This window comes from Hemiscyllium ocellatum, chromosome 8 (assembly GCF_020745735.1).
Source record: "Hemiscyllium ocellatum isolate sHemOce1 chromosome 8, sHemOce1.pat.X.cur, whole genome shotgun sequence".
NCBI lineage: Eukaryota > Metazoa > Chordata > Chondrichthyes > Orectolobiformes > Hemiscylliidae > Hemiscyllium > Hemiscyllium ocellatum.
Genome location: NC_083408.1, coordinates 86144031 through 86167517, shown reverse-complemented (window position 1 = coordinate 86167517; position 23487 = coordinate 86144031). Strand labels below are relative to the sequence as shown.

General features: G+C 39.2%; 1 protein-coding gene across 5 annotated transcripts in view; it reads left to right on the top strand.

Annotated features, from left to right (window-relative positions):
- rtn1a (reticulon 1a) overlaps window positions 1-23487 on the top strand; it is a 246483-nt gene that overhangs the window by 211551 nt on the left and 11445 nt on the right. For all 5 annotated transcript variants that reach the window (XM_060829320.1, XM_060829319.1, XM_060829322.1 and 2 more), the window contains 3 exons: window positions 13617-13824; window positions 19150-19288; window positions 22329-22398. In XM_060829320.1, the coding sequence (XP_060685303.1) occupies window positions 13617-13824; window positions 19150-19288; window positions 22329-22398 (417 nt within the window). The remainder of the gene's footprint in view (window positions 1-13616; window positions 13825-19149; window positions 19289-22328; window positions 22399-23487) is intronic.

Genomic DNA, 23487 nt, shown 5'->3' with positions numbered 1-23487 from the left:
TAAAAACACAACCTTTGTTATCTCATGGATTGATTGGTGTCTTGGTTTATTTAGAAGATAACTTGGGTGTTGACCACTTAGAATTAACCAAGTCCCCCTGGGTGGCAGAATTCTTGTTTCAGTCTTTAAAACCAAATCGAAAAGATCAAGTATGTGTCTTCATGGCTGTACTTTCACAACTGTTTTGAATTCATTATTATTTAGATGTTGTGCCTTCTGGCAAGGAAACAGATACTGGTTCATTTGTCACATTTATCTGGAATTGTGGTTATTGTAAAATAAATTACTAACATTTTTTCAAAGCATGTTTTACTTGAAAAGTAAAAACACAACCAAAACGTCCCCACGAAGAACCATTCGCTACATATCGAAGTGAGATATTTCCATATCCAACTATCCTTCTGCATGAAAAGAACATCTCATCCCCAGACTAAGCACCTTATAGCCATCTGGACTTAATATTGAGGTGAACACCTTAAAATTGTGACTCATTTCTTCCCTTACTTCTAGTTTGTTATATTCCAATCTCATGTCGCCCCCCCCCCCCCCAGTGGGACTGTCTGTCTGTCAAGCTTGGCAGAAGATGCCCCTGTGTTCTATCATTCTCACATTCTGATAACCTAATGTGAAATACCAACATCTTTTATCCATCAGCAGCCTACACCCACCAACCTGCGCCACCCCCCCCTCCCATCTATAGCATAAATACTGTCCCCTCCACACTCCGCTAGTCCTCTAGGCTCGAAGTGTAGCTTGCTCTCTCTCCATGGCTGCTGTCTGGAATGCTGTGATCTTCAGCATTTGTTGTTTTCAGTACAGATTCCAGCATCTGCAATAATCTGCTCATAAATTCATTGTATATTTCAATCATAGATCATTACAGTGCAGTACAGGCCCTTCGGCCCTCACTGTTGCGCCACCCTGTGAAACCAATCTGAAGCCTGCTTAACCTACACTATTTCATTCTCGTCCAATGACCATTTAAATGCCTGTAAATTTGGTGAGTCTACTACTGTTGCAGACAATGTGTTCCACGCCCCTACTACTCTCAGTAAAGAAACTACCTCTGACATCTGTCCTATATCTATCACCCCTCAATTTCAAGCTATGCCCCCTCATGCTAGCCATCACCACCCTAGGAAAAAGGCTCTCACTGTCCACCTGATCTAACCCTCTGATTATCTTATGTCTCAATTAAGTCCCCTCTCAACTTCTCTCTTACAAAAACAGCCTCAAGTCCCTCAACCTTGTAAGACCTTCCTTCCATACCAGGCAATGTCCTAGTAAATCTTCTCTGAACCCTTTCTAAACCTTCCACATCCTTCCTATAATGCGGTGGCTAGAACTGTGCACAGTACTCCAAGTGTGGTCGCACCAGAGTTTTGTACAGCTGCAGCATGACCTCATGGTTCTGAAACTCGATCCCTCTGCCAATAAAAACTAACACACCGTATGCCTTCTTACCAGCCCTATCAACCTGGGTGGCAGCTTTGAGGGATCTATGTAAAAGGACACCGAGATCTCTCTGCTCATCTACACCACCAAGAATCTTACCATTTGCCCAGTACTCTGCATTCCTGTTACTCCTTCCAAAGTGAATCATCTCATTCTTTCCTGCATTAAACTCCATTTGCCACCTCTCAACACAACTCTGTAGCTTATCTATGTCCCCCTGTAACCTACAACATCCTTCGGCACTATCCATAACTGTACCGACCTTAGTGTTGTCTGCAAATTTACTAACCTATCCTTCTACGCCCTCATCCAGGTCTTTTATAAAAATGACAAACAGCAGTGGACCCAAAACAAATCCTTGTGGTACAAAACTAGTAACTGAACTCCAGGATGAACACTTTGCATCAACCACCACACTCTGTCTTCATTCAGCTAGCCAATTTCTGATCCAAACCGTTAAATTGCCCTCCATTCCATGCCTCCATATTTTGTGCAATAGCCTACCATGGGGAACTTTATCAAATGCCTTACTGAAATCCATATACACCACATCAACGGCTTTACCTTCATCCACCTGTTTGGTCACCTACTCAAAGAACTCAGTAAGGTGTGTGAGGCACAACCTACCCTTCACAAAACCGTGTTGACTATCCCTAATGAACTTATTCCTATCGCGATGGTTATAAATCCTATCTCTTATACCCTTTCCCAACACTTCACCCACAACTGAAGGAAGGCTGACTGGTCTCTACTCCTCTTCTTGAACAAGGCAACAACATTTGCTACCCTCCAGTCTTCTGGCACAATTCTGTGGACAACGATGAAACAAAGCTCAAAGCCATGGCTCAGCAATCTCCTCCCTGGCTTCTCAGAGAATCCCAAGCTAAATCCCATCTGGCCCAGGGTATTTATCTATTTTCACACTTTCCAGAATTTCTAACTCCTCCTCCTTGTGAGCCTCAATCCCATTTTGTCTGGTAGCCTGTTACTCAGTATTCTCCTTGACAACATTTTCTTTTTCCAGTGTGAATACTTACAGAAATATTCATTTAGCGCTTCCCCTATCTCTTCTGACTCCATGCACAACCTCCCACTACTATCCTTGGTTAGCTCTAATCTTACTCTACTCATTCTTTTATCCCTTATAAGAGATAGGATTTATAATCATCTTGCAAGCAACAATTTGATTGGAGATAGTCAACATGGTTTCATCAAGGGCAGGTTGTGTCTCACAAACCTCATTGAGTTTTTTGAGAAGGTGACCAAGCATGTGGATGAGGGTAGATCAGTTGATTTGGTTTACATGGACTTCAGTAAAGCCTTTGATAAGGTTCCACATGGTAGGCTTTTGGACAAAATGCGGAGGCATGGGATTGAGGGTGATTTCGCAGTTTGGATTAGAAATTGGCTTTCTGTAAGAAGGCAACAAGTGGTGGTTGATGAAAAATATTCGGCCTGGAGTCCGGTTACTAGTGGTGTGCCACAAGGATCTGTTTTGGGACCACTGTTTGTCATTTTTATAAATGACTTGGACGCAGGCATAGGTGAATGGGTTAGTAAGTTTGCAGATGACATTAAAGTCAGTGGAGTAGTGGACAGTGTGGAACAACATTGCAGGTTGCAAGGAGGGGGACTTGGATAAACTGCAGAACTGGGCTGAGAGGTGGCAAATGGAGTTCAATGTAGATAAATGTGAGGTGATTCACTTTGGGAAGAATAACAGGAAGGCAGAATACTACGTCAATGGAAAGATTATTGGTAGTGTGGGTGTGCAGAGGGATCTTAGTGTCCATGTACATAGATCCCTGAAAGTTGCCACCCGGGTGGATAGTGCTGTTAAGGCAGCATACGGTGTGTGAGGTTTTATTGGTAAAGGGATTGAGTTCCAGAGCTGTGATGTCATGCTGCAACTATACAAAACGCTGGTGCGGCTTCACTTGGAACAGTTCTGGTCGCCCCATTAAGATGTGGAAGCATTGGAAAAGAGGAGATTTACCAGGATTTTGCCTAGTTTTACGAAGAAAGGCTGAGGGACTTGGGTCTGTATTCATTGGGGAGAAAAAGGTTAAAAGGGTGTTTAGTAGAGACATACAAGATGATCAGAGTATTAGATAGGGTGGACAGTGAGAGTCTTTTTCCTGTGATGATGATGTCATCAGCTTGTACAAGGGGGCATAGTTGCAAATTCAGGGGTGATAGATTTAGGACAGATGTCAGAGGCAGGTTCTTTACTCAGAATGGTAAGGGCGTGAAACGCCCTGCCTATCAATGTAGTTAACTCAGTCACATTAGGGCATTTAAACAGTCCTTGGATAAGCATATGCATGATGATGGGATAATGTAGGGGGACGGGCTTACATTAGTTCATAGGTCGGCGCAACATCGAGGGCTGACAGGCCTGTTCTGTGCTGTACTGTTCTATGTTCTATATATATATAAAACTTTAGCCTTTTCCCCAACTATCCACCAGCAATTTCTCATGTCCCCTCCTTGCTCATCTTAGCTCTCTCTTTAGGTCCTTCCTGGCCACCTTGTAACTCTCAATCACCCTAACTGAGCTCTTTCACATCTCATCCTAACTTAAGCCTTCTTCTTACTCTTGACAAGAGATTCAACTTCTTTGTAAACCACAGCTCCTACACTCAACAACTTCCTCCCTGTCTGAAGGTACATACTTATCAAAGACACACAGTGGCTGTTCCTTGAATTAGCTCCATATTTCTATTGTGCCCATTCCCTGCAGTTTCCTTCCCCATCCTATGGATCCTAAATCTTGTCTAATCGCATCTAATTGCCATTCCCCAGCTATATCTCTTGCCCTCCGGTTATACCTATCCCTTTCCATTGCTAACTCAGTTCAGTGAGAAGAGTCAGTGTATTTTATTGCATGATATGATCTGACAAGAATAATAAATTATTGTTGTACGTAGGCATAGCCACTATGAAATTCATAAGATTTTCTTACCTATGTTCTGGGCAGTAAATAATCTGTAAATTCTTGTAGCAGCTAGATCTATACACAGTTTTCTTTAAACTGCATTTCAGTAGTGTAAGTATAGTTTAGTACCATTTTCGGGCACTCAGTTTTAATATGGTGAAGTTGTGATAGGGTTGTATCACAACCCAGGTGCACGCTAGGAAATGATAGAAGAGCCATCCATTTTCTGTTGTGTGGTACTGATCACAGTTGGCGCTGTGATAGCTGCTTGTGTTAAGAATGCTGTTTGCAGAATCATGTCTGGTAATGATCAGATCCAACTGGTGTCAGTGCCCTGATATTGGATGTCTACAGGACGCCTTGTGTCATGGTTTACATAGAAAGAAGGCAATAATTACACAAAGCTTGTGGTAGCAACAAACTCCAGTATTCCTGTCCATTCTCAACCTGTCTGCAAGGCTGTCTGTGCTCACTGTCCTGTTGAACTGTTGTGACAATAAAGAGATTCTGACTTAGGGAAACTAAAACTGAATGTCTCAAATTGGTAGGAGTAGGCAATTCAGCTCTTTATGCTTGTTTCACCATTCAAACTGATTGCTGCAGATTATCCAACTCAGTACCCTATTCCTGCTCTCGCTCCATGTCATTTAATCCTTAAGAACCATATCTAAATTTATTTGATCAAATATATGAGAATATAGGAGGCATGATTAGTGAGATTGAGGACAACACCAAAGCTGGTGATATAGGGTATAGTGGACAGTGAAGAAGGTGATCTGAGAGTGCAGCTTGATCAACTGGGCCAATGGATGAGGAATGGCAGATGGAGTTTGATTTAGATTGATGCAAGTGTTGTATTTTGGTAAGACAAACCAGGTAAGACTTATATAGTTAATGAGTCAAGATTAGACTGGTGCTGGAAAAGCACAGCAGGTCAGGCAGCATCCGAGGAGCAGGAAAATCGAAGGGCTTTTGCCTGAAATGTCAATTTTTCCTGCTTCTCGGATGCTGCCTGACTGGTTATGCTTTTCCAGCACCACTCTAATCTTGACTCTGATCTCCAGTATCTGCAGTCCTCACTTTTGCTTTTACACAGTTAATGATACTGGGGAATGTTGTCGAACAGAGACGCAGGAGTGCAAGTACATTGTACATAGAAAATGGCATCACAGATAGACAGAGTGATGAGCATTCAGTACAGGAGTTGGGGCATCATGTTATGGCTGTACAAGACATTGGTAAGGCTACATGTGGAGTACTGCGTACAATTCTGGTCGCTGTACTATGGGATGGATGTTAAACTGGAAAGGGTGCAAAAAGATTGACAAGGTTGTTACTGAGACTGGAGAGTTTGAGTTTTAAGAAGAGGCTGAATAGGCTTGAACTTTTATTCCTGGAGCATAAGAGGCTGAGAGATGACTTTATAGATGTTTATAAAATCAAGACAGGCATTGATAAAATGGATAGCCAAGGTCTTTTCCCCATGGTAGGGGAGTCCAAAATTAGAGGGGATAGGTTTAAGGTGAGAGAGGAAACATTTAAGAGATCTGAGGGTCAACCTTTTCATACAGAGGGTGGTGTGTATATGGAACAAGCTGCCAGAGGAAGTGGTGGAGGTGCAATATCTAAAAGACACTTGAACAGTCACATGGATAGGAAAGATTTCGAGGGATATGGGCCAAATGCAGGAATATGGAATTAATTCAGTTTCTTTCTCTGTATCTGCTTGGCAATACAAGGTCACCAACTCACCAGTCCTGGTGCATATTAGTTCCATTAGTATGCAATGCATGTATTGATTTCTGTATCAAGTGACTGATCAATCAAATGGTTGCTGAGGATTATAGAGCCTGGATATCTTCAGCAATCAATAATCTCCAGTGTCACATTATCATGGTTGGCATGCATGAATTGGGCCAAAGGGTCTGTTTCTGTGGTGTATGATTCTATGACTCTATGAACTCCTTCTTGCAAACATTTGATGTTTTGGCTTCAACTTCTTTCTATGGCAGAGAATTCCACAGGCTCAGCATTCTCTTGGTGAAGAAATTTCTCCTCATCTCAGTTCTAAGTAGCCTAATTTATATCCTTAGACTGTGATGCCTGGTTCTGGACTCCATAGTTATCAGAAACATCCTTTCTGCATTCCCCAAACTGCTCCCAGGCCTGCATCCTCAGCACGTACCTCTATAGTGATGAGAGTGGCCTGGAGAAAAGGCTGGAGAGTGTCCATTTTCTCCTTTTCTCTGTGTATCTGCTTGGCAATACAAGATCACCAACTCACCAGTCCTGGTGCATATTAGTTCCATTAGTATACAATGCATGTATTGATTTCTGTATCAAGTGACTGATCAATCAGATGGTTGCTGATGATTATAGAGCCTGGATATCTTCAGCAATCAATTATCTCTCGTGTCACATTATCATGCATTTCTTGCAAAAATCATTAATGGCTACATAACTCGCCCACATTCAAATGTCCTTCCGTACGGTGAACTGGCCTCCAGGTCGTGACCTCTTGGGCATTCTGCCAGCAATGTTGGATGATTGACATTGAAATCTGGGAGACAGTCACTAAGGGCTGAGACCTCCTAGAGGCTGACTGTTTGTTTGGAAAGATGTTAGAAAGGAAGAACAAAAACTGAAAATCTCAGTTGGAGAAGGCCCAAGGTACAGAGGCAAGTGAATGATAGCATGTACCTTTTTTAGTCCACTGTTTTACTGTACAGCAAATGTGTCAGAGTTTACCATGGTAGATTGGGGTTCCTATGCCACACCAGGTAATATTTTAACACAAAGTTGACTAGCACAGTAAAACTATCATCTTAAAAAACGGTGTGGATTAACAAAAGGGATATCCTTTGACAGTAAAAATTACTAGGAGATATTTTGAAATAATTATTTCATTGCTCGAATGCAGATGTATTGAACTGCTGAAATAGTTTAATTTTTTTATTTCTTCAAATTTAATAATACAATTATGTTTTTAAAACCCACTGTATGCAATATTGTATATCTATGATCTGACTTGCCCAGTAACTCCATAAGCTGGGATCATGACACTGCCCAAAGTGTATACTATGTGACTGGCTATGGAAGCTATGTGGTGGGTGAAGTGAGGGGAATGGAGAAAAATGGGGGATATGGAAGATGGGTAGGAGTTAGGAATTTGAGAGCCTGACATTCATCACTACCACTGAGCCACTGTCCCAGTAAATTGAGGCAGGTGTTCAAGCTGGCCCCATAATCCACCCTATTGCATTGCTATCTCAGCTGTACCTACAGACACATTGCAACAACTCTAATCTGCCCTGCTTCCCCTGGAATGAGAATATAGTAGGTGGGAGCCCTCGTAAAGAATATTGAAAGTCAAATGACACCTGGTTATAGTCCAGCAGATTTAGTTAAAATCGCAAGTTTATGGCCTACTGTTCCTTCGTTGAGGAAGTCACTTAATGAAGGAGTAACACTCCAAATGCTTGTGATTTTAAATAAACCCATTGGACTCCAACCTGATGTCCTGTAACTTCTGGCTTTGTCCACCCCAGTCCAACACTGCCATCTCCACATCATAAAGAATAATGGTCCATTAGTCAGGACGTAACTGACCCAATCTTCCTGATTTTCCATAAAAGTCCAGTACTTATGTCTGTTTATTGATCATCACAATGTCCATTTTGTTTAAAGATGTGTAGGTAACCAAGCAATTTGAATAGCTAAACAGCTGCCAAAATACACCAACTATCTTTTGCCATGTTTTGGAAATAAAGCACTAGAAAGGAAGTTAGTGGATTATTGTACATGTATTGGCAGATTTTCTCATTATTTCGAGGCTGTAAGAGGGATTTATAAAGACACATTACATAAAACGATAAAGGTATAGAATAAGCTTAATAGATTTGCTCAGTTATCATTTCTGCTGAGGCCCCAGGAGTTCCGACCTGAATTGCTTTAATAGAACTGAATGTTACGATTTGGCTGTTTTAAGTCTGATTGCATAGTGTGCCTGATTCAGTTCCTCGAGAGTGCTAACAAAGACTAAGGAAGCAGAGCAGGATGGGCCCTTGGGATTGTTATATTTGAGCTAATGGCTCATGGATTCAGTAATGTTAATGCTTCTCATGGGGAAAGCATTGGAAAGCACTATGTAGAAAGTCGTTCATAAAATATAGGAGCAGAATTAGGCCATTCGAACCATTGAGTCAGCTCCACAATCCGCTCATGACTGATATGCTCCTCACCCCCATTTTCCTCCCCTCTGAACATATCCCTTCAACTCACTACCAATTAAAAATCTGTCTAATTCTTCCTTAAATTTACTCACTGTCCCAGCATTCACTGCACTTTGGGATAGTGAACTCTACAAATTCACAACCGTTTGGGAGAAGTAGTTTCTCCTTAACTCTGTTTTAAATTTGCTACCCCTTATCCTAAGACTATAACTTCTTGTCCTAGATTGCCCACAAGAGAAAGCATCCCCTCCACATATATTTTATCCATTCCTTTTATCATCTTGAATACCTCAATTTGATCTCTCCTCATTCTTCTAAATTCTAGAGTATAGGCCTAAACTGTTCAATCTCTCTTCATACAAGAAACCCTCCATCTCTTGGGTCAATTTAGTGAACCTCCTCTGAACACCCACCTATTACATCATTCCATTGCATCTTTCCATTGCGTCTTTCCATTACGTCTTTCCATTGCGTCTTTCCTCAAATAGGGGACCAAAACTGTGCACAATAGTCCAGGTGCGGTCTCACCAATACCTTGTATAGTTGCAACAATACTCCCTTACTTTTATATTCTATCCCCTTAGCTAGAAATTCCAATATTCCATTCACTTCCTTTATTAACTGCTGTACCTGCATGAAAGTTGTCTGTGACTCATGAAAGAGTACACTTAGATCCCTTTGCATCGGAACATCTGGGTTGTCTCCCGGTTAAGATAATAGATCGCCTTCCACTTTTTTTTCGACCCAAGTGCATGACCTCACAATTATCCACATTAAACTTGATTTGTCACATTTTGGTCCATTTCAGATCAGATAAAACCTACGTAGTTATGAGGGCAGGCCAGTATGGATTTGGGAAAAATAGACCTTAAACAGGTCAATAAGATAGGAACTTTGAGAAAATGACCAATAGATTGGACAATGGTCCTCTTGTTGACACTGTATATCTTGTTTTCCAGAAAACAAAGTGCACATTAGGAGCCTATTGAATGAAATGTCATTAATTGAAGTGAAACTGAATGGGCCAGGGCTGAATGAAACTTCATAAGGCTCCGTGTTTGGGCTGTTGCTGTTTTGTGTTTTCATTAATTATTTAGATTAGGAGATAAATTGAGCCAATGTTAATTTCACAGGCAGCATAATTATGTTCAGATTAATAATTTAGAAAATGTTGACAGGTTGCAAGGTAATCTAAACAAATTGAGTGATGTCCATTTGTAGCAGATGTCCTTTACGGAAAACATAGGTACCAATGTTTCAGGAATGTTTATACCATTATAAGAGTGTCTGTTAAGGGTAATAGATTAAGAAAAAGATGTTGGACTAGTTGATGACTTCTCATTAACAAGGGACAAATTATATTGCTCCAGAGAAAACCACTAAAATTTTTAGAAGTAGTCAACGTTTAATACAATAAAGCATGGTTTAGAGTATACAAGGCCTTGGAACATGCTCACACAAAATGTAGTGTCCTGTTGTAGGCCTCTAATGATCTTCAGATGGAAAATTAGACTGAGGCCAGTATACTTTGTCAGGTCAATTCAAATGATCGCATATGTCTGTTCAAGTAAGAATGGAGATCTTCCCTAATATTTAATCTTCATACAGTTTCAGATTGACAGATAATATATTCATTATCTCGTTATTGTTGTGGGACTTTGTTTGCTATACATTGATAATACCATATTTTCTACATTACAACAGTGACAATAGTTTTGATTCTCTGAGCTACAGGATAACTGTGAGGATCAGTGTTCAGTGGCAACTAATTTGCTACCCAACCCCAAGAAAGCTTGCTGAATCATGAGTCAATCGGCATCTTAGGATCTAACTTTATAAAGCTAAAACCAGAATTTATAACTATTCATTTTGTCCTTTACTAACCAAGACTGTGCGATACCTGTGACTGGATTTACCTGCCATTGCCTTGAAATCTGGGTTGTAGTTTGGAGCTGCCAATCACATACAGCTGATCAGTTGGCTAATTGTGAGATGGATGTGATTCTTGATCTTGATCATCTTCATTTGGTAGAAAGATATCTCTGAGGTATGAAGACCTAAGTAAGCTTTCAGTTTAAAAGCACAGGATGTTGAGTACTTTTCTGTTTATGAATCCTCAAAAATAGCTGTCCGTTAATCTAACTTTCAGCTGACATTATTTGTTTTTGATTTTTTTTCTACTATTCTCTCTGGACTTGGGAAGTGTTGCAACATTTTGTTTTTTAATTGGAAGGACCACAGATGGAGTTTCAATTTAAATGCATTCCCATCACTGATCATACTTTTTTTTTCCTTCCCTGCAGTTCAGAGTTCAACTCATTCAGAGTAGAGTGAGAGATTTTGCAGCAAAATCCTGAAGTTGCAAGTGAAGCTAAACTACATGTAACACTTCATCATTTTGCAACCTGCCTTCCTTGCTCATCCCTTTTTAGATCACTCTGTAGATTATTCAGCTCCTTAGAAAATAATCTCCAATAACTTTATTATTCTAAACCAAATTTCAGGAAGAATGTTCAGTGTTACATTATTTAATTTGAATATTTACATTCTATAATATGAACATTTTTAGTAACTTAGTCTCTAATGGGCTGGGACATATCATTGCATTTAATGCACTGCATTTAAATATAAATTGTCAAAGTTTATATTCTTCAGGGCTCAGAATTTAAAGATCTGTGCGAAGACATCCTTATGGAAATGAATTGCTTTGTGTCTCTCTGTATAACTTAGAACCAAATAAATCAAAAGCGTTCTGAACCTTATGAAATACAACAACGTTCTTTTAAGAGCAAGGATATTTAAACTCTTCAATATTCCAAACATGATACTAATCAGTGAGTTTTATTGGATTAAATAATTTAATTTGGTTAAATGCTATTCATATTTCAGCTATTGAACTTTGTTGAAAACATTGTCATTCTGATTATGCTATCAGTGCTTAATTAATAATTACATGCAAATATTATTTCATTTTCAATTTCCACATGACCCCCTAATATTTTTATATTTTGTTACCTGTTCAAAAGCTTTCAGCCTTTCCTTAATTCCTTAATGTGATCAGTTGGCTTATGTTCTTTGAAGCTGATCAAGTTTCTTGTATGCATATATTACAATTTTTAAAAATACTTGAACAAGGTAGACAATATTTCTAGAATAGCTACCTCATACCACACAACAGGCTTTTGCCTATTTGAAGTCTTCAAATGCTCTGGGTTTTATTAATTCAATTAACTTACTCACATGTAGAATTTATGAAATGCCATTAGCAGCATGCTTGTTAATTGTGTTTTTGTTTGTAATACTTTGCTTGGAGAAGGTAATTATTTTCCTATTTAATTGCTAAATTGTAGTACACTATTGGAATTGGAATTTTAATTTAGTTTGTCATAATGTATTGAGTTATAAATTATTAGCTTCATCGTTCAAATTATTTCTGTTTGCAAACCAGTTAAAATGTCTTGTAAGTATAATTTCATCTTGATATTGGTCCATTTTATTATCGGCTGTTGTTGTGCTTTAATGGGTATGAGTAAATATATAATACCCGCTAAAATAGACACTGACCTTCAAATGATTCTCAACTCTCAACATTTCAGTCATATAATTCAGATATCAAATTTCCAAAGTTTTGCTTATCTTAAGCTCCATGTTTCTTTCACAGGTGTAATTTGTAATGTGGATATTTGTATGTTCTGATGAATTTTCTACTGGTTGGAATAGGGCGAGGTAAATAAAATCAGGCCAATGAAGCATTCAAATAATTTTACTATGCTCATCTCATTTTAAGAACATATGAACATGTGAATTAGGAGCAGAAATGGGCCATTTGGACCATCAAGCCTGTTTACCATGCAATATGACCATATCTGATCTGTTTGTGTTTCAATGTTCATGTTCCCATGTATCCCTGATAACTTTTGATTACTTTGTGTCACAAGAATCTATATCCCTCCCCTTCAAAATATTCAATGACCGTGCCTCCAGTGACTTCCATGGCAGGGATTCCCAAGCCACACAAACCTAGGGGAGAAAATTTATTTTCCTCATCTCTGTTCTAAAAGGGCAATACCTAATTTTAAACAATAAGTTTGGACTTGTCCACAAAAGGAGCCATCTTTTCCATCTCCATGTTACCAGGCCTTTCAAGTAGGTACAAGCCCAGTCTATCCAACCTTTCCTCATAGGACAACCAACTCATTCAACTATCAATATAATAAACCTCTCTTGAACCACGTGCAATGCATTTAAATCCTCCCATCAGTTCAATACATCTCCTAACAAAGGATAGCATTCCATTAGTCATCTGAATTACTTGTTGTACTTGCATATTGATATCTTATAGCTTCATATAATGGGTCACCAAGATCCCTTTGCACCTTGAAATTCTGCACCTATTGAAGTAACACTGTTTTATTTTCTTTCATCCTGCCAAAGTGAGCAACTTCACATTTTCCCATACTACAATCCATCTGCTGGATATTTGCCCAATCATCTAATCTATCTGTATCCACCTGCAACTGCATTGTGTCCTCTTTACAACATGCTTTCTTACCTATCATTGTGTGATCTTCAAGTATAGCTACAATGCTTCCACTCCCTCACCAAAGTAATTGATACAAATAGTAAATAAAATGGCATCCCAGAACAGACACCCTGCAGGACTTCACTTGTCACATTCTACAAATCATCATTTATACATTCACGTTGTTCTCTACTAGCCAACCAATCTTCTATCTGTACCACCTCCATATTATAATTTCCTATTTTGTGCAATACATTTTACATGACACCTTGTCAAATGTCTTTTGAAAATCCATGTACAATACATCTACAGGATCCCCTTTTTTCCACAGTGCATGTTATTGTTTCATGAACTCCAATAAGTTGGTTAAACATAAACTCTTCCTTTTACTTTCCAGAAACACTCATTATTCATATTAATTGATCTTGTTGTTAGAAGATTTATCTTATTCTTTCTTTTTTCTCCTCAGTTATTGACCTGCTGTACTGGCGTGACATCAAGCAGACAGGAATTGTCTTTGGAAGTGTGCTTCTTCTGTTGTTTTCACTCACCCAGTTCAGCGTTGTGAGTGTCATAGCTTACCTGGCACTTGCTGCACTCTCTGCTACAATCAGCTTCAGAATTTATAAATCAGTGTTACAGGCTGTGCAGAAGACTGATGAAGGACATCCTTTTAAGTAAGTGTATAGCCCATTTTTCTTCCCATCAATCTTGTAACCTGTAATGCTCTCATTGTGTCTAATGGTAATATTTCCTTTACTGTTCACAAGCTGAAATTTATTGGGATATTAATGTGTGGATAGACAGCACAAAATAATATTTGTATGTCTATAATGTCTTTAAGGAGAAAATGAGGGCTGCAGATGCTGGAGATCAGAGCCAAAAAGTGTGGTTCTAGAGAACCACAGCAGGTCAGGCAGAATCCGAGGAGCAGGAGAGTCGACATTTCGAGCATAAACCCTTCATCAGGAATGTGGGGTGGGGTGAGGATGGGGGCTGAGAGATAAATGGGACGGGGAGGTGGAGCTGGGGGAAAATAGCTGGGAATGCGATAGGTAAATGAAGGTGGGGGTGATGAAGTGTTAGGTGGGAAAGAAGATAGACAGGTTGGAAATTCAAGAGGGTGGTGCCAAGTGGAGGGTTGGATCTGGAATAAGGTTATACCACACGGGATCAACGTCGATTTCACCAGTTTCCTGATTTCCCTTCACCTCACCAGATCCAAGCCTCCAACTTGGCACCGCCCTCTTGAATTTTCTTACCTGTCTTCCTTCCCACCTATCTGTTCCACCCTCCACTCCGAATCTTCACCATCACCACCCACCTTCATCTACCTATTGCATTCCCAGCTACCTTCCCCCCCCCCCCCCCCACCGCCCCCCCCCGGCCCCCCCAGCCCCACCCTCCTTCCATTTATTTCTCAGTCCCCTTGCCCCAACAGTCTTGATGAAGAGCTTATGCTCAAAACATCAACTTTCCTACTTTTCGGTTGCTACCTGACTGGCTGTGCTTTTCCAGCACCACAGTTTTTGACTATAATGCCTTTAACAAGAGTTTCACACAATATAATTAGTTTATGAAGGACAGTAACTACTGCATAAAAACAACTTGGATGCTGACCAATTCACATGTTTTACATGATTTTGTTGAGAACAATAGGACACTAGAAAGCTGCCTGTATAATGGACTGTTGAACAAGCAGTTCATACTCTCAAATGAAGTGCAATAATTTTGATAATGCAGCATTCATTGAAAACTTTACAGAAATGCTGTCCCAAACTGGGTACTCAGGCAATCTTAACATTTCACTTAAAAACTTGACCACATGCACAGCTGTTTTCAATACAGTATTTAACTTGTCGATGCTTCATTTCATCATAAGTGGATGGAAAGGTGTTGAAATGCATGGTAAAGATGCTGACGTATCATCAAAGACTATTTCGTTTACTATTCCTAATTCTTATGGTTAACATTGAAACATGGGAAAGTTTATGACACAAAAGGACGCTTTTTAATCCATCCTGTCTGTTCAAACGGACAAAGCAGTGCAGTCAAATCATGTTCAAATCTTAGTCGGTGGCACCTTAAGTACTTATCCAAATGTTACTTTTAAATGAGGTAGGATTTCAGGCACTGAGATGTAGAACTTCACCACTTCTTAGCAAAACTTTCTGCTCAATTCCCTTTTAATCCTTCCACCAGTTACTTTAAATCTATGCTCCATACTTTATTAACTCTATGCAATCGGAAATAGATCCTTTCTAAGCACTCTGAGTAGGCCACTCAATTTTATACACATTAATTCAATTTTCCTTCAGACCTTCTATTCCACAGAAAACTGGCCAACCTCTCCAATCTTTCTTCATAACTAAAATTCTCAGTTTCTGGCAATATCCTTCTGTACTCGCTATTGTGATCATCTCTTTCTTGTAATGCAGGGACCTGGACTGTATTCAACTTTAGTAGTGGACTAACTAGTGTTTCACAGTTCTAGTGTCTCCATGCTCTTTTGTTTTAGGCTTTTGCAAACAAAGGAAAATATTCCATATGTCTTCTAGATCATCCTGTCTAGCTGACCTCCTATCTTCAGAGATCTGTAGATGTGCACGAGAAGGTGCTTCTCTTCCTCTACACTTATCAGAATCTTGACATTTATTGCATAGCCACTTGCCTTGTTTGTCCTGTCAAATATATTACCTTAAACTTCTCTGGATTTTCTATTTGCCATTATTTTTGACAGCCGATTGGTCCACTAATATTTTCCTGGAGTCTCTCACTTTCTTCCTCACTATTAAGCATCTATAATTTAACTTCAGAAAGAAAGAAGAGCTCCAGATCATTCCGCTGTCAGATATTTGCTCTATGACATTTGTTTCCAGAGTCAGGACATTAAGAGTTTGATGCGCCCCCATTCCCCTCCCCCTCCAGCCACTGCACACACACACACACACATACACACACAACCCAACCTCCTAACTTCTCCTGGACTTCACAGAAATCAAAATTGAGCTTCCTTCCTGAGGAAGCACTGCAGTGTCACCTTTTAGAATTAAGCAATGGCCCCATTTATCCAAAAGCAAAATACTGCAGTTCTGTACGTCTGAATTTAAAACAGAAAATGCTGGTGAAAGTCAATAGATCTGTCAGTATCAGTGGAGGAGAAGAGAATTGGCCCCTTCTGAAGATTCAAATTGGTCTCAAATTTTCATCTCCGTGTCTCTACTAATAGATTCTGTCTGAACTGCTGAGCTTCCTCAGCACCTTGAAAATATGCTCATTTCTCCTCTCAGGAATGTAAGAAGATGCCATGACATTACATTGAACAAGAGCAGGAGAATTATGCCTGGTGTGTTAGCTAATACCTGTCCCTCGTTCAACCCACAATAGCAGATGATCTATTCATCATGACTTTTCACAAACAACAAATTAGCTCAATTTTTCCTGCCTTAAACAGTGTCTGTGCTTTGAAAGTATTTCAGTGACTGTCAAGAGATTTGGGATGTCCTGTGGTTTTGAAAGGGAATATATAAATGCAAATTCTTTTTGCCATCTGAGGCAATTCGTGATTGGGTAAATTGTACCTAATCCTCGAAGGATAATACAATAGGAAATGTTTATTTTATTTGCGTCCCATATGTGAATACATTGGATGAGATTTTCAACCTTTGATAAATGGGTGCTAAAACTCTGTCTTGGGTGAAGTGTAATGATTTATAAGGGTGTAAAATCTTATACATGTGCAAACAGAAGAAGTAGGTGAAATTTTTGTATTTTGTGTTCTTAAGCGTCTCTGGTGTAAGATCTTTACTGGTGCTGTGCTGTACCAGAGTACTGGTACTCTGTGTGCTGAGAGTTTGACCCTGGCAAACCAGGAGAGAAAGTACAGCAACCAAGATTGCTAAGTTTATGTTGTCCAACAGAGGGCAACAATAACAACTTGCAATTGTAAAACACTTATACAATTGACATGCTAGACTGAGTCTGCAGCAGATGGTGAGGCAACTGACAATGGAGCAAAACATACTTGACCTCATCCTCACCAATTTGCCTGCCACATGGGCAACTGTCCATGACATTATCAGTAAAAATGACCATTGCAGAGTCCTTGTGGAGACAAGTACCTCTTTCTATTGAGGATACCTTCCATCATGTTGTATGGCACTAGCATTGTGCTAAATAGGACAGACTTTGAACAGATCTAGCAACTCGAGACTGGGCATCCATAAGGTGCTGTGGGCCATCAGCAGCAGCAGAACTCCCAACACAATCTGCAACCTCACAGTTCAGCATATCCCCACTACCGTCTAGCCAGGGGATCACGCCAGGCACACCCGAAAATGAGTTCGGCCTGGTCAATAACACCAACTGCTTGAGTGCCAAAAAGCATAAGCAGCAAGTGATAGAGCTGTTAAAATCCACAACCAACAGATCAGATCTAAGCTCTGCAGTTCTGCCAATCCAGTTTGATTGATAATTAAACAAATCACTTCCACAAATATTGCCATTTTTGAGGTTGTGGGAGCCCAATACATCAGTGCAAATACTGAGGCTGAAAAACTTGTAACAATCTTCAGGTAGAAAAGTCGAATGGATGATTTGTCTGGGCCTCTTCGGGAGTTCCCCAGCATCATAGATGCCAGTCTTCAACTAGTTCAATTCCATGTGATCTCAAGGAATAGCTGAAGGCACTGGACATTGCCAAGGCTAAAGGTTCCAACAACATTTGGGTAATAGTCCTGAAGACTTGCGTTCCAAAATTTGCCAGCCTGTTCAAGTCAATGTTGCCATGATACAGTACAGCTAAAATGGCAACATCTAACTGCTCATCTTTCCTACATCCACCACTGTCTGTCCTCCCATCCTCAGCCATGTCTTTTTTGTGCCTTGCTGGCTTTGTTGTTAGCAGAGTGAAACCATTTTCTCCTTTTCATATCTAACATTACACCAATTTTAAGATCATTTCAAAGGCAAGCTTGTATTCAGTTTTCCAGCAATAAATGATGATAATCTAACAGCTTTCCTAATTACTTGCTGTACCTGCATACTAATCATTTGTGAGTCATACACAAATACACTCAGATCCCCTTGCACCTCTGAGCTCAGCAATCTCTCACCATTTAGATAAAGCACTTGCCTATTCTTTCTGCCAAAATGAACAAGTTTAGACTTTTTCCATATTACGCTCATTTACCTGACTTTTTCCCACTTATTTATCTTGCAGCTTTACCCATTGTAGCTTTTTACACCCTCAACTTACTTTCCTACCTATTCTTGTGTCTTCAGAAAATTTAGAAATCATACTCTCAGTCCCTTTATTCAAGTCATTTATAAAATTATAAACAGTTGATGCTCATCACTGATTACTATGTCACACCAATTGTTACATCTTGCAAACCAGAAAATGACTCATTAGTACTCACTGCTTCCTCTAAGTTAAGCAATTATTATTACCCATGAGTTTCTACTTTTTGCACTGAACTTTTGATATAGGACCTTATTAAAATCCTTCTGGAAATCTCTTAAGTGTAGTGCATCCATTGTTTCCCTATTATCTATAGCACATATTACTTCCTGAAAGGCCAATAAACATGATTTGCCTTTCACAAAACCATGTTCACTCTACCGGATTATCTTGATAATTTTCTAAATATACTGCTATAATGCATTTAATGATGGCTTCTAACACCTTAACTACAGCAGATGATTTGTAAATTCCTGCTGTCTGTCTCCCTCCGTTTTTGAATAAAGGAGTTGATCCACTATTTTCTAATCTCTGGAACCCTTTTACAAATATTGATACTTTGAAAAATTAAAACCAAAGCCACTTCATTTAAGATCCAAAGATGAACTGTTTCAGGACCTAGGGACTTGTCAGCCCACAGCTCCAGTAATTTGCTCAATATATACAAGTTGTATTTCATTGAATCTTCTGGAAAAGCACCTTAACCTCCATAAACATTTGCTTTTTTCTCTGTGTAAAATAAACTGTTTTATATTGGCAGAGCTTATTTGGATATGGATGCCACCCTCTCTGAAGAGCAGATTCAAAAGTATGCTGATTCTGCACTGGTGTACGTAAACAGTACTGTCAAAGAGCTGCGACGACTGTTTCTTGTGCAAGACCTTGTGGATTCTCTGAAAGTAAGAACATCTAAGCCATTTTCTTTTATTACTTAATGTTAAGAACTGTCCATTCAGTTTCCACCTGACATTTAGTTTAAGAAGGTTAATACTGCTTTCATTTGTCACTGAAGAATCACCCCTGATTCCTCTTCTGTTACTCCCACAGCAATATTCCTGTGTTCCCCCAATACTTGTTGTATTGCTGTCTTAGCCATAGAGTCAGGACTCAACCCAGTGAATGTACATCTTTCATAATCTGGTCACAAGTAATTTATCATACAGTGCACCTTATTTGCAGTGTTCACCTGAAGTATGTAGATTTAGGATAATATTGTAAACTGATTTAAACTCTTGTTACCTCGATAAAATTTAATTTTCTTGGATTATTTCATCTCTACTTAGCAGAAAAATGCTTCTCAAATCTATTCATAATGTAATCTTGTCTCTCTCCTTCATAAACATAAATGAACGGGAATGTTTTGCACTGCTTCACCAGTCAGTGAGCAAATCTTAATGTCATTATTCTCTTCTTAGAGTGGAAAGTTTTTTTTTGTACAGATCATATTTTGAATGCATCTGACTAGCAACTATCATAGTATACAAAGTACTTAAATGTAATGATGCTGTTTATCACATTCCCTACTTTGGTGTCTTTTCTTAAACAACAATATCATTTATAGTAGAGAGCAAGGCACTAGTTTGATCTGCATTGTAATACATGTCCACCACTTCCACTGACAAGTTTATGAACAAAAATGAGACCTTGCCTGGCATTGTTTAATCAGGGCATGCAATGTTATGGGCTGTGAATTCACATGTGAATTTTTATTTAATTTCAAAGTGCACTTTGAACATTGAATGCCAGGCATTAATCACAGCAGAGCATAAGTAGACTCATTCATGGGCAGTTAGCATTACATTTGACACTGTCTAATTCAGAGACCTGAAGCCAATTCAGTGGTTGAGTGGCAAAATCAAAATACTGTGGACACTGAAAAGCTGAAACAAAACCAAAAATAGCTGAAAATACTCAGATGATCTAACAGAATTTTACCACTGGCTTGCAGGATGCTGGATCCAGGATGAGACAAGGGTTCTTGAGCATGAACATGCCAGCAGCTGGACAAGTTCAGCAACTTACCCCAGGGCAACTACCTAATTGGCTGCCTACAGGTTTGCCATCCAGTTAATGACAATAGGCAGATTTCCACTGCTCCTGTTCCTGGTCCAGTCAATAGACAATTGAACCTGGAGCCCTGACAACCTCAGCAGGAAAGGAGCGGAATCATGTGGAAGGCCAAGAGCAGATCAGCTGGAGTCTTTCCAAAAATAGAAACCATAGGCACCAAGCAGGCAAGCTTCTTCACATAGCCCTTTGGGCCTAAGGGCTGTCTCTTCCCTGCCTGCAGCCTCGTCCGTTATGGATCTGAAGAATCAATCATAATAGAACCCCTGATTGACTGGCTGCACTGCATCAGGGGACCATCTTGACCATTACTATTTTCCAGGCCCCTCTCTCCCAGCCACCACTGCAGGAATTTTGAAAATTCTGCCTAATATTTCAGGCCAAAGATATTTTATCAGAACTTCACGTGAAAAGTCATAGTTGAGTTAGAGAAGCAAACCAATTAGATACAAGGTATACTTTCCTGTGAGGTATAACTACAAGGTTATGGTCAAAGTATCTTGAAACTAAATGTAAACAAACAGAAATAAGTCACAATTTGTGCCGGATGGAGCTGTGAACTTACAGTATATATAATTTTTGAAAATTTAAGCTTCAAACCTATCCTTCCTGCACATTATGCAAAGAATGTTTAAGGAGATGAAATCATGACAGAATTTCAAATTTCAAATGACTTGTTCTGACACCTAAAAATACATCCAATGATATAGAAAATACAGCGCAGGTATCAACAAGGATAAATTGAAAAATGTACTCTCAAAAATCACAATTGTGTTTCCTGCAACACCTATAATTCTGAGCTTAGTTTTCCACTTGTATTCATCCAGCAAAATTCCTGACAAAGCTAAGCAGTCCATTATAAAACAAACTGGTTATTTATGCTTGTAAAATTATTTGCAGAAAGAAAACCCCTTCATTGACATGCAGTCTGAACCAGGAATCATCCCGTTGGACCAATCTTTTCACAATCCTGGACAGACTGCAGTGTTTGACGTACTCCTTTTGGCTAGGCCATTTCACACATCCTTTTGGTTGATAGTTTATTGCGTTTTCTCCATGGATTAGGACAGAATCCTCCTTGATTGCACCACAAATTATAATTCGTACAATCCATTTACCCGTAAAGACTTAGCAATCAAAATATTGCATTTAAAATACAATTTTTATTTTTTACTCTATTAGAAATTCTATACCTTTGTCATGTGATATTTTAAAGTAATTAACACCAAGAAATGAGGACATAATAAAAATAATGCCTATTCCATCGTTCTTCCTCTTTTTTTGTCTATTTTAAACAAAAGCACATTAGGAGGGTTGACTAAAAGCAAAGGTCCAGGAGCAAATTTCAACAGGCATAGATTTAAAGTTATGTGTAAGCAAAGCAATGATAATGTGAGGAAAAAATCTTTTGTTACACAGCAGGCGGTTAGGGCATGGGAGGATTGGGGAGACAGAGGGTGAGTTACTCGTAGCCGAATTCTCCGTCTCTGATCTGCTTTTCCAGCAGCTACAATATTTATATGACTGCTCCAGTTTAGTTTCCAACCATTGGTAGTCTCCAGGATATTAGTAACAATACTATAATTTCAAATTTTTCAAACATTCAACAAAAAAAATTGGCAAACCTCTTCATTAAGGTGGAATGAACAGTACTGCAACGAAAGAAAAAAAACAAGTTATACAAGTTTTAATGTCTCTCAATGGATAGAATTTGCTTATTGTTAAATACTTACAGATTGCTTTGCACTTGACAATTAATTTTTGATGTACTTGGATGCCATTTGGGTTGTTCATACGTTTTAAAATGGAATGCATCACATCAAAACAGTGAGTTTCTATGTGTGAATTTCATGTTTAACTGTTTTGTTTTAGTTTGCAGTACTGATGTGGCTGTTGACCTATGTTGGAGCTATCTTCAATGGCTTGACCTTGATGATTATGGGTAAATATGTTCTCAAACAGAACTCAAAACAAAATTGATCAGTTTTGTTGCTGTGTATTTTCCAGGTTTATGAGCAAAGTAGCAATGCATGTCTGTGTCAACCTTAATTTATCTATCCAGCTTAGTCGTAGATGTTTCAAACAGATATTTGTGCAACAGTGCTAAAGTAACTGAGAAAAGTTAGGATGTTACTGCATATTAGTACCTTTTTAAATTAGGTATAAATATTCTGGGAACAGAATGGGTAATGAAGGTAGAAAAATTGTGGAGTGATCAATCTACCCACCTGTAACTATGAGCTCAGCAAATCAAGAGTTTTGCCAGCAATAGAGTCACATTGATAAATTCTTTGAATGTAATTCCCCAACAAACAGGTTTGCAGAATACCTTTTACGAACATTGATCTCTTCACTGATTCAACCAACATGGATTTTGTTTCTTGCCTCGGTGTAATCTTATTCTATACTACGCCAAGAAAGCTCTTGGCACAGTTGTGTGCTCTGGAAGCTCAGCTGGTGAATGCCCAGGGCAGATGCGAGTGAAGTAGCCGGCAGCTGATGAATGTCAGTGGGACCAGTTTAGAACTCTTCTCCATTTCCATTATACACATCTACACTTGGGCAGGTGACCAAATAGGATTGATGGTAGCCTCCAATCAAAAAGGCAGCAGCATCACCTCAGCGCTGTCTCGCATTAGCCTTTGTATCTCATCACTTGCTTACTTTGTCTAATCAAGGCGATTGTCCACTGTGGTAGGACAAATAGAAATTGCTTTTTTTTTAAGTGGTGACAGACTGGAAAATGTGTACATTCAGAGGGTGTCCCTATTGCATGAGTCGCAGTACACATGCAGCAATTAGGAAAGCAAAGTTTTCCTTCATTAGGAACAGGCAACATGGCAAGCATGGTGAGTTAATTAAGCGAGAGCTGAAATTCAAAAAATGACAATAAAAAGCAAAAGAACTGCAGTTGCTGTAAAAGATCTGAGGAAAGGTCACCAGACCCAAAACGTTAACTCTGATTTCTCTTCACAGATGCTGCCAGATCTGCTGAGCTTTTCCAGCAACTTCTGTTTTTACTTCAAAAATG